Source organism: Aspergillus ruber, assembly GCF_000600275.1.
Source record: "Aspergillus ruber CBS 135680 unplaced genomic scaffold scaffold00010, whole genome shotgun sequence".
Taxonomy (NCBI): domain Eukaryota; kingdom Fungi; phylum Ascomycota; class Eurotiomycetes; order Eurotiales; family Aspergillaceae; genus Aspergillus; species Aspergillus ruber.
This window is the reverse complement of record NW_024467306.1, coordinates 390168-401487: the sequence shown is the minus strand read 5'-3', so window position 1 is coordinate 401487 and position 11320 is coordinate 390168. Positions and strand designations below refer to the sequence as shown.

Sequence of the window (11320 nt, the reverse complement as noted above, 5' to 3'; positions counted from 1 at the left end):
TCGCCGTGCTCGTCAAATCTCTAGCCTTCTTCTCCAACGCTGCAACCTCTTCTGTCAACCATTAGTCACTGTCAATACCCATGGTAAAGGGGGGAAAAACGCACTATTCTTTTCAACTTTGATCTCATCCGTCTCCAGTTTCAACCATGTCCAGTAAATCACCTGGTACGTGAAGATGGCCCCCAAAAACACCTTGGCGAACGGGCTCACGAAGGTTTTATACCGCGACATCTCCAGTACTGTGAGCTCAAAATACACCGTAAAGGTGAACAAAGAGAACTTACCCCATCCCTATACGAACTGGGCTCTTTTGGTGGTGATTGTGGTGTTGGTGCATTATTCCGAGGAAGAGTAGTGGATAATGTTCTTCTGGCGGATAATTGCCGGGGTACCCGGGATGGACGGATGTATTGTGCCGTACTTGGTATCCGTGTGAACATGATGGAACAATTAGACTAGACACTGCTTTTTGCTCCCAGGTTTATGTTATAGAGAACCGATGAGGTTGGTTTGGTTGGCGGGCATGTGTGTTAGTAAGGAATGAGTCAGAGTCACGTGGTGCTGGCCATCCCTACTCTGAAGTGTAGCATAGATCGTCGACTGGTTATGGTCGGGGTATTGAACAGTTCTATGCTATTGAAGGACATGTTTCACGGCAATGGCACGATAGAATAGTGTACTATGTATACATTGCTTGATTTTATACCGGAATGGTTAGACGAGCATACAATTGAAATTACTCTGGAATGTCTGTACAATGACTACAATGCAACGATAATCTGGTCTCGATAAACATGCTCTCTTACCCCTCACCGCTTTCCCAGTGTCCGGAGTAATGTAGTCTGCTACGTCAGAGTACAAACCCCGGAGCCGAATGGGGAATATGCGCGGAGGGCATTTAAGGGCTCCCCTGCAGCTATGACAGTCGTAAACACCTCCAATTCCTTCTCAACAATGCAAGTTTTTGATTAAGATGCCTTTCCTGGAGCTGGTCAGGTAACAAGACTATGCTTTTAGGGTCTGCACGGATCGAGCCGCACATCAAGTCTGGACTCCACTCGGGTCGATTCAAGATCCGCGCCCTGGAATTTTTTTATGGTTCCTGGATCCTGACATTTTTCCACTTCATTTTCTGACATTTGTTGTTGTGTTCGCTTCGACCCCTCGTCGGTTTTGCGGGTGTCGTGCCGGTTTTTTTTTGGTTGAGATATTATTGGATTTGCTCGGGATGGATACTTGCATATTTCTCTCTGTTTTTCTTTTTTTTCTACCCATTTATCGAAAATCGAGGAGACTGAGGCCAGGGGACAGATTAACACAATTGACTCTCCGAGTTGATGAAGGCACGTGCTTCCGCAGCCGCACTAGCCCATTGTGGTTTAGTCGTGGCGCGGGGAGGATCGATTGTGGCTGGTGAATCGGCGCGAGTCTTTCCGCCCTTCACAGCGAGAGTGCCTGTGAGTCCAGTCAGTCAACGTTGAGCTGCTCTTGTCGCTGTTTTGTCTGCGATCGCATTTGATTTATTCGGTAAGTTGATTGTGTTTCTTGATTGTCGTTGGTGCTATTGTTTTCTGCTGCTTGTTTTGCTTGGATTTTTACTAATTCCCCGTAGGTTGAGACGCGTCCCCATTTCTGGTGGTGGTCTGTCCCCGTTACTATTCACTCCCTCTGGCACCCGAACAGACAGACGTTGGCGCATTGCAACCGATATACTCATCCGATATAACTTTTTCTAGAGTGTGTCTACTCGACGGCCACACCGTGAGGCCCCATATTTGATGCTGGACGTAGATGTTTTGAATTTGAAGTAACAATCCGGCTCCGTTCGCTTTATGAAACAAGCTCTTTCGATTATTGTTCCCTAGTCAATTGGGAGGTGCTTGCTTGCTGCTTTCTTTGTTCCTTGCATACAATTGCCTTGCGCCCGTTGGTGAATTGCTAAGTGGTGAGTCGCCCTTCTTTAAATCCTCTTTGTTGTCATTTTAGAGACAGTCCCCTCCTCTTCATTTTTCCCCCTCTCGTGGGCGCACTAGCTGCTATACGGGTATATTTTACTTTTCTGAGTGCTACTTGGTATCTGGCAAACCTGCTAACATGGAGTTCTTCCTCTCCAGCCCACTTCGCGACATGCCTCGCAGAAAGCGCTCCCTCGACGAAATGGCTTTGGCCAACAAGTCCGACTCCGATGATGGCGACTACAGTGACCACCCCGTACGTTCCTCACGAGCAGCTGCTTCGAGATCGAAACCGAAAAAGCCCAAGACCGCGAGAAAGAAGCGCCGTGACTCGGAAGACGATATCTTATCCGATGACGAGATCTTAAGCGATGCTGAAGAACTTTCTTTCAACGAGTCAGAGCTAGAAGATGATAGTATGGCTCAGCGGAATGCGAGGGGTCTTGTCGCCCGGAGGGCAGCAACGAAGAGACCGGCGTACGAAGAAGGCCCAACTAGCTCCGACGATGAGGAGGAACAAGACAATGATGTTGATGCTCATGGGGAGGAAGAAGAAGTAGTAGAAGAAGAAGTTGAACCAATTCCTCCCATGAAAAAGCAGAGCGCGGTGGTTAAACTAAAAATCAACCCTACTACTCTTCAGCGACAGAACGAGATTCTACAACAGCAGAATCAGGGCAATCGCAGGATCACCCGGCGAATGCGCGCTGAATCTGAAGAAATATATGCCCTTACAAATTCCGGGCGCCATATGGAGACCGTGCAGCGGGCGACCCGCAGCCCTGAGGCCGAGGCACCACTAGCGCATCGTCGTCGTCCATCCAGAGAGACTCGAGGCTTAAAGCAAGTCATCGTGGAGGAGGAAGAGGAAAATACTACAGTGGACAACCATAACAATGACAAGACCGAGGAATATGTGGTTGACGAGACGACGACTGAGATCAAGGGCTCTCAGCTCGAAATCCAAGAAAGCGCCCATGGTAGTTTTGAAGAGTCCGCACCTGCCGCGGTGGAGCCCGCAAAAACGGAACCCGAAGGTGAGGAAGAAGGTTTCGTCCCCGAATCCGAGAATGGCGATGAGAAACACCAACAAGACGACGAGGACGATGACGATGAAGGTCCGACTACCCGGAGAAGGACTAGGGGAAATAGACAACCAACTCAAGAGGATCCCCGATTAGGAGAGGCGTCACACCCTCGTCGCTCCAGCCGCAAGAAGCCCCCCCGCAGTTCCCAGCGCAAGGGCCAAGATGAAGAGAGCGATTTCGAACCAGAAGAGGACTCGAATGACGACGAGGAGGAACTGCAGTCGGAGGGAAGATCTCAAGCCTCGCCCCAAAAGGGCCATGATGACGACGACGGAGACTATACAAGCCGACGGCCGGGTCTACGAAAGAGGGCATCACGCTCCCGTGGGCAGTCGGAGGCAGCAGCAGACATTGCCGACGAACTTGCTGAGGAATTACACGACCTCAGAGGAGGTCGCTCCCGTCGGAGAATGCAGCCAGAGATTATCTACGAGAAACCCCGTCGCAATCGCAAGAATGTCGACTACAGAATCATCCGTCCTGATATCTTCCTGCCTATCGAAGAGGAGAACGAAGTCAACGAATCTCCCTCGCGGCGCGGCCGGGGAGGTGGAGGAGGCGGCGGCGGCGGTACCTGGCAACGAACGCTTTTCCCAACATATGGCCCCTTTGGAGGCGCCGGGCCATCTGCGATCTTGGCTGGCCCCGATGCGCCCGTAGCCACAGGGGGGGTGGACAGTGATAGCAGTGATGACGAGGCCATTCAACCTATCAAACCTGGTGCGGCAGGTGCCCCCGCGCAGGCTCATGGTGCTGATCCGGTGCAAGGCCCTTCAGGGACACCCGGGAACCTCGGCAAGGTCAAAGATAGACAAACGTTGGCGGATGCGGACCCGCTGGGCGTCGACTTGAAGGTCAACTTCGATAGTGTCGGTGGTCTACAGGGGCATATCGACCAGTTGAAGGAAATGGTTTCGCTGCCACTACTGTACCCTGAGATCTTCCAGCGTTTTCACATTGTTCCTCCACGGGGTGTACTCTTCCATGGACCTCCTGGTACGGGTAAAACGCTACTGGCTCGGGCTTTGGCGAACAGTGTCAGTTCTGAAGGTCGCAAGGTAACATTCTACATGAGGAAGGGAGCGGATGCACTCAGTAAATGGGTGGGTGAAGCTGAAAGGCAGCTGCGGTTGCTGTTTGAGGAAGCGCGCAAGACTCAGCCCAGTATTATCTTCTTTGATGAAATCGATGGTATATTGCTACTTCTCCGTTTGATGATATTGCTAGGAGGAATACTAACGATCAAGTAGGTCTGGCTCCCGTGCGATCAAGCAAGCAGGAACAGATTCACGCGTCCATCGTTTCGACCCTGTTGGCGTTAATGGATGGTATGGATGGTCGTGGCCAAGTCATCGTCATTGGTGCTACAAATCGACCGGACTCTGTTGACCCAGCCCTCCGCCGTCCTGGCCGTTTCGACCGTGAATTCTACTTTCCCTTACCCAACAAGGAAGGTCGACGAGCGATTCTCAACATTCATACTAAGGGCTGGGATCCGCCGTTGCCGGATGATATCAAGGACGAACTGGCCGAAATCACCAAGGGCTATGGAGGTGCGGACCTGCGCGCCCTTTGTACAGAAGCAGCCTTGAACGCAGTCCAAAGACGATACCCCCAAATCTACAAATCGGATGAGAAACTCGTCATAGACCCGAAATCGATCAGCGTCAGTCCAAAGGATTTCATGTTGGCAACCAAACAGATGGTCCCCTCATCCGAACGGTCAACAACTTCCGGTGCTTCTCCGCTGCCCAAGACTGTGGAGCCCTTATTACGGCGGTCCTTGGCAGATATCCAGAAGCAGCTATCCGAAATCTTGCCCCCGCGGAAGAGGCTCACTGCTTTGGAGGAGGCTCAGTTTGAGGATCCGGAGACCTCAGGGAGCTTCCGTCGTGAGCACATGCAGCAGGAATTCGACCGGTCACGGGTTTTCAGACCTCGGATGCTCCTCCGTGGGCACCAAGGGATGGGCCAACAGTACCTGGCGTCTGCTATCTTGCACCACTTTGAGGGACTTCACGTCCAGCCGTTTGACCTACCGACCCTGCTCAGTGACTCTACTCGATCCGCGGAAGCTGCTGTTGTGCAACTCTTCCAAGAAGTCAAGAGACATAAGCCGAGTGTGATATACGTCCCTAGTATCTCAGCTTGGCATGATGAGACCGTGGGAAAGGCTGTCATTTCTACATTCTTGGGACTCTTGCGTTCGCTCCCGCCTAGTGATCCTGTCTTAGTGTTTGGAGTTCTCGAATCGATAGGAGAAGAGGATGAGAAAGAACCTCCTTCAATCGTGAAGAATTTGTTTGGATTCTCAAAAAAGAACTTTTTTGAACTGCAGGCCCCCAATCACGCCGCACGGCATGAGTTCTTCGCGCAGCTGGTTGATTACCTCAAGGTTTCGCCGTCCGAATTCCCCGATCCTGAGAATCGTAAGATAAGGAAACTCGAGAGACTGGAAGTCGCGCCGCCGCCACCTCCTAAGCCCGTTACGCCGCCCACGAAGGAACAACTAAAAGCGCAGAAGAAGAAGGACCACCAGACGCTCAATTTCTTGAAAATCCGCATCCAGCCGATCATGGATCAGATCAAGAAGTACAAGAGGTTCAGGACCGGTGTGATCGATGAGTCTCAGATTCGGTATTTGTGGGAGGAAGACAATCCGAATATCCTCACCAGCGATTTGCCTATCGAGCAGCGGACTACTTTCCGGCCGTTCGAGAAGGCTCAAGACAAGCATGGGGTTCTTGGTCTCCGGGAGACGGTCTCTGGAAAGTTCTTTTACAACATGGAGATTGTGACCATTGAGAAGCGACTCTCCAACGGGTTTTATAAGCGGCCTAAGGACTTCCTTGCAGATATCAAACGGATTGCCAAGGACGCCAAACAAGTCGGTGATCAGGAGCGGATACTGAGGGCTAATGAACTCCAGTCCAATGTTGAAGTTGATGTCGGCACTATCGAGCAGGCAGAACCAGCTCTCGTGACCGAATGTGAGCAGGTTTATCTGCGGGAATTGGAGCGGGAGAAGATCGCAATGGAACGAGTTAGGAGGGTTGAGGAGGAAGAGGAAGCCTTTGCGCAGGCGAACAAGGTGCCGCATGGTAATACCGAGTCGACTGTGACTAGTGGTCCTGTCAATCTGGGTGAGTCATTTACCGATGGTGAAGGTGGCTTGAAGTTACCACCTGGGCAGCCGGATACGCCAGTGACGCCTTCGCGGAATCGTCTCGCTGTAAGCTTTACGTCCAATGGCTATGGCGGAGGTTCGGATCTCAATGATCTCAGCACGCAGGCTGTGATGAGCAACGGTTCGCATGGTGACGGGGACGGTGATGGAGACACCTACATGACCAACTCGGAGGACCAGTCCGGCGGAAGGGATACACAGGACAGCTCGTTCGGCCCGTCTGCACAGACTAAGCCTCCACATTCACATACCGCGCCTTCCCAGCAAGTGAGACGCGAATCCGGCCTGTTGAATTTGTCGCAGAGGGGGACCATGACTCCTATGGCACCTGGATCGCAGCCACTTGATTACACCAATGAAGCTTCAACCACGCAGACATCGGATGAGAAGAAGTCCGAGCAGTCATCTGGCCCTCGACATCAACAGAACCAGCACCAGCCTGCCCAACAGAACAACTCGTTTCACAGTCCGATGACAGGTCAAGGTGGTCGACAGGATTATCCCGACCTCACTCAATACCCCGATCGTTCGTCGTATGAGGAGCACCTTCCAGACACGCAGCAAGAAGCGAGCAGCCAACCGTCTCCACGTGCGAATGTGGACAATGCCCATCTACCGAACGGTGGCAGTCAAAAAGCCCAGGCCCAGGCGCAACCGCCAGTGCCCCTTTTCGATGCTCCCAACAAACAGCAATTACATGCGTCTCCCAATCTTCAGGACTTGCTCAACGATGAAGACCAATCTCCCAAGCTGATCCTGGACCACGATTACATCAACCAGTTGCATGAAGAACTTACTCAACGCACCAGTGGGTGCTCTGTGGAGCAATTGGAGCAGATAAACACCAACCTGATGGACTACGTGTGGCAGACGCGGGGTGAATGGAACCGTACCCATGTAGTTGCTGGCATCGTCCAGACCTTCAATGCCGTCCTGGAGGACATGCAGGACATGCAGGAAATCGGGCATATCAGCCAAGAGACCAAGGAGCGGTTAGGAGAGGCACCGAGCTTCCAGATATAAGCCGGTGTTGATTTGATGCAATTCATAATAGATGAACACCGGGCACTCTTTCTATTCTTCTTCCTTCATTGACTTTGCTTGTTTTCTTATCATGGCACTGGCTGGGCTACATTACTGGGGACATACATACATACATTCTTTTGTTTGAAAGTGACCATGGGAAGTATAATGAGGTGATGGTGGGCTATTGTGATATTCCCTTTTTGCTTTCTAATCCTCGACATTTGTGTATCTTCTGGCGTGCATCTTCCACTAAACAAATGTGTTTGTTTCCTAGCGATCGCGGGAGGATGTCTCCTTCGAAACTTGTACTTGCAGCTTGTTTTGTGTGTTAAAAATGTGAATATTCATAGAGGCATTACTTGCATTCCTCTCTTTTTCAAAAATTTCGTAGACAGAGAGCCTACAATAGGGTATGAAAACGCCCTGCATGAGGCTGACTAAGACACCAGCCTGGCCTTTCTTGAATCCGCCTCGCGTTGTCCTCTTAACACCTCTGCGCCGGCCAACTTTCCTCTTTAGTTCCCTGGAGTCGCTGGTTTATTCCTGAGCTCATACTTGTTGGTATTCCGTCTTGGACAGAGATTTCCATTCCGCCCACGGTTGGCCATGATCCGCTGAGATTTACAAACATCACGACTTCCGCTATTGAGAAAACACGCCGTTACCCTGAACACTGGAACACTCAAAGAAATTATTCACCATGGTCGACTGGGTCAGTTTGGCCATACCGTTCGCCTACCTAGGTGTCCTAATTGGCTCCCTCGCTACCTTCTCCTCGCTATACCGCAAGCGCAAGGCCCGTACGTCACCCCTCGATCCCGCCCAAATGCCAAAAGCACAATAAAATATATATAGCTAACTAACACTCCAACAGAAAAAGCTTCTTCTCTCGAACCATGGTTCCCTGCTCACCTCCAGCGCGATATCTACTTCTCCCTCCTGCACCTCGATCAGCCCGCCAAAGACAATACTGAGAAAAAGGCCGCGGTGCCCGAGTCAGTGCTCAAGGCCGCACTACTGAGACGCGCGACGGAAGACATCAACAGGGTGTTGGCGCTGCGGAGCCAGAAGCAGGCGCTGGCTATGCTTTTGCAGAGGGGTAGTGTGGGTGATGATCTGTGGCAGCGGTTTATCAGGGCTGAGAAGGAGATGGAGGATGAGGTTAGGGATGTTGTTTCTGAGGTAAGTCAAGTCACATTGCTCCATGGTTACTGTTGTGTGTGATGCTAATCTGAATCTCGGGATAGGCGAACGCATACGCACCGAACTGGGGCCAAACAATCTTCCAATCCGCCAACGAAATGATGAACAACAACATCGTCCGCCAACGCATCGAAACGCACCAGTCCAAACTGGCCGAGGAACGCGAATGGTGGGACCGCAAGAAGGCTAATATCAAGGATGGTTTCATGAAGGAATTGGATGCTGAGGGTTCCTCTACCACTACCAAGACTGAGCCTCCTCGTCCATCCTCTTCTTCCGGTGCCAACGCGACCACCGACAACACGACTACCCCGACTAGCTCGACGGCTGGTGTGAAGACGCCTGAGTCTTCGGCTGCACCGTCGGTTGCTAGTGATGATGATGCGGTGTTGGTGGAGGCTGATGGTCAAGCAGGGAACACTACACTCGGGGGTGGGAAGAAGAAGAAGAAGGGGAAGAAATAGATCGGTTGTGAACTTCTTTTCTTCTTAGTTGTATTGAATATATGCTTTAAGAATATGGTTTTATATTTTGTGAATATGTATAAACAAATGGTTAATGCAGTAACTGAGAGTCTAAATATACAAAACCCTATGTACGAAGCCTCGTTCTTCAAAACGCCAAATATGCTTTAAAAGGTGAGATATACAATACACGCTTTTATACAAGCCAATAAACACCACAATAAAACCAAGAAGTCGTATCACAGAAAAGACCTACTCTCCTCCGCCAACGGCGTTCCAAGATCAACATCCAAAGCACCCATCTCACTAGCAACACTCAAAACCCGACCTTCCACTTCACCTGGATCGCCCATACGTCCCATAACAATCCGCAGCAAATCAGCCATAATCTCCAGCTGACTCTCATTCCGTTCGTGTGGGTCCATGTTGGAAAGGCTCAGACCCTTTTCCTCGAGCGCAGCGGCTTTCCGTTGGCTCAGGATGTCGACGAGGCGCTGGACTTGGTTGATATTCTCTCTGCTGCGCGGGGTGCTTGACAAGCGACGGAGACGTCGTTTCGGTGTATCGGTCGGTACGCTGGCTAGACGGGAGACTTGGAGAATGATCAGGCGCGCGGTTGTGTCGTCGGGGTAGACACTGAAAGTTGCCCGGAGGGTGTGAAGCGCGACTAGAGTACCGGGGACGTCTTTGGAGAAGCAGAAGCAGCGGATGATTTGGTCGTAGAGGTCTTTGGAGAATTCGTCCTGGGTTACAGCTTTCGCGCGCGGGGAGAGGTTGGTGTACCATGTGACCATCTCTGAGAAGAGCTGGCGGGCCGTTGGGAAATTTGCTTCGAATGCTGTGCGGCCGCGGTCATATTGTAGCTTGCCGCAGTCCCAGAGGCAGGCATAGGTTTCTAGATCGGGTTGGGTGGTGCCGGACATGGTTCGGAACTTGTGCCAGAGAGTGCGGAGGTCTTGTCTTCGCAGCTCGGCGTATAAGAGGTGGTTCATAAAGTACGAGTTTGGTTTGATTCGTGCATCCGCCAAACGCTTGATCAGGTAATCCGTCATATCACCGTCGCCTTTGCGCGTGTAGTAAAGGAGGAGAATCGAGAATGTCTCAATGTTCCCTGGTGGCACTGTTCGTTGCATCCACTTTGGTATACGGACCCGAGGATCCGCCTGGCTCAACGAAAACTGCGGTGCCTGCCCGGGGATTTTCTCCCGGTCCCAGACCAGATCAATTCGTTGTTGGATCATGGCCCATGCTAAACTCTCAGCCTTTGTCTTAGCTAATGGGCTGCCCTCGCGGAGCCAGGCCGCCATGAGACCGTTGAGATGTTTTGAATCCGGCTTCACGCCTCGCTCGTACATCAATTCAATGACCGATGCCGCGGAATCCACTTCTCCCATGCCAATTAGTTTCTTCATCCAACTGGCATAGAAAAAGCGGTTTTGGAACCGTCGAGGTATTAAAGTCAATGTAGATAGTGAGACTCTGTTCACTTGCCGCTCGCTAATGCTGGATGCAAGTAAGTTGCCTGCAAACCCTACCGCGGATTTATACAAAGCGGTCGAATCATCCGCTGGATGCTCGTCCGTCACCATCATATCTTTGAAGACAGCGATAGCAAGGTCAAATCGACCTGCCTTGAGAAGACCAATGCTAATATGATCGTAATCTTCCATGGTCATATCAGGACCGAGAAAAATCTTAAGCTGCAAATACAGCGCCCAAGCTTTTACCCCTGCTTCCTTCTCGGGTTGTCGTCCCCAAGCCACAATAACGGGGTTAAGAATGCGAGGCTGGCGAGTCTGGTCATTTGCCAGAAAGGCCAGAGCAATGTCTTGGGCTCTTTGAGGGTTATCCTCCGCAGCGAAAAGACGTACCCCGAGTTTCCAGTATGCTTCCAGATCCTCCTTCCGTTGGCTAAGCTCATTCTGGTACGCCTCCCATTGATCCAAGGCCTGGTTCGTTTTGCCACCCTCGTGAAGCGACTGGATATAAGAAATAGTATGAGGAGTAGACAGGTTTCTGCCAGTAATCGCTGCATCTTCAGCCAAAGTTTGCAAATGCGCTGCTTGCGCATCCTTCGCGATTTGACTGGAGATCTGAGAATCCCATACTAAAGACCTAGCCTCCTCCGACACCACTTCTAAGAATCCCGGAATCACTTGTTTGCATCGACGGTACCACTTCCATAGCTCCTGTTTCAACGGTTCGTTGGCTTTGTTGTGAGTGAACTGGTCCAGACGTTCGTTGAATCTATCGACATAAGAATGACTCTCCTCGTCTGGCAGCACCACCTCATAAGGCTTTGTGACCACTGGCTTTTCGTCCTCGCCATCTTCCCTGTGCGCTTGCCAGTTTTCCTCCTCCTCCGCAAACCCTTCAAACTCTTCCCGCAATATTTCA

At 51.2% G+C, this 11320-nt stretch overlaps 3 protein-coding genes across 3 annotated transcripts; 2 read left to right on the top strand and 1 right to left on the bottom strand.

Moving 5' to 3' along the window:
• Positions 1 to 2: 2 nt before the first annotated feature.
• Positions 3 to 344, bottom strand: EURHEDRAFT_411675 (uncharacterized protein). The gene has a single exon (XM_040781698.1). It carries the CDS (start codon positions 229 to 231, stop codon positions 55 to 57), a length of 177 nt encoding a protein of 58 aa, XP_040639629.1. The 5' UTR covers positions 232 to 344; the 3' UTR covers positions 3 to 54.
• Positions 345 to 2127: 1783 nt separating this feature from the next.
• On the top strand, positions 2128 to 7253 carry EURHEDRAFT_514853 (chromatin segregase YTA7; the record flags this gene model as incomplete). The annotated part of the gene is made up of 2 exons (XM_040786312.1): positions 2128 to 4234; positions 4294 to 7253. 2 exons carry the CDS (start codon positions 2128 to 2130, stop codon positions 7251 to 7253), a joined length of 5067 nt encoding a protein of 1688 aa, XP_040639628.1.
• Positions 7254 to 7744: 491 nt separating this feature from the next.
• Positions 7745 to 9123, top strand: EURHEDRAFT_522724 (Sec63 complex subunit SEC66). The gene is made up of 3 exons (XM_040786870.1): positions 7745 to 8056; positions 8131 to 8438; positions 8504 to 9123. Exons 1-3 carry the CDS (start codon positions 7957 to 7959, stop codon positions 8921 to 8923), a joined length of 828 nt encoding a protein of 275 aa, XP_040639627.1. The 5' UTR covers positions 7745 to 7956; the 3' UTR covers positions 8924 to 9123.
• Positions 9124 to 11320: the final 2197 nt, after the last annotated feature.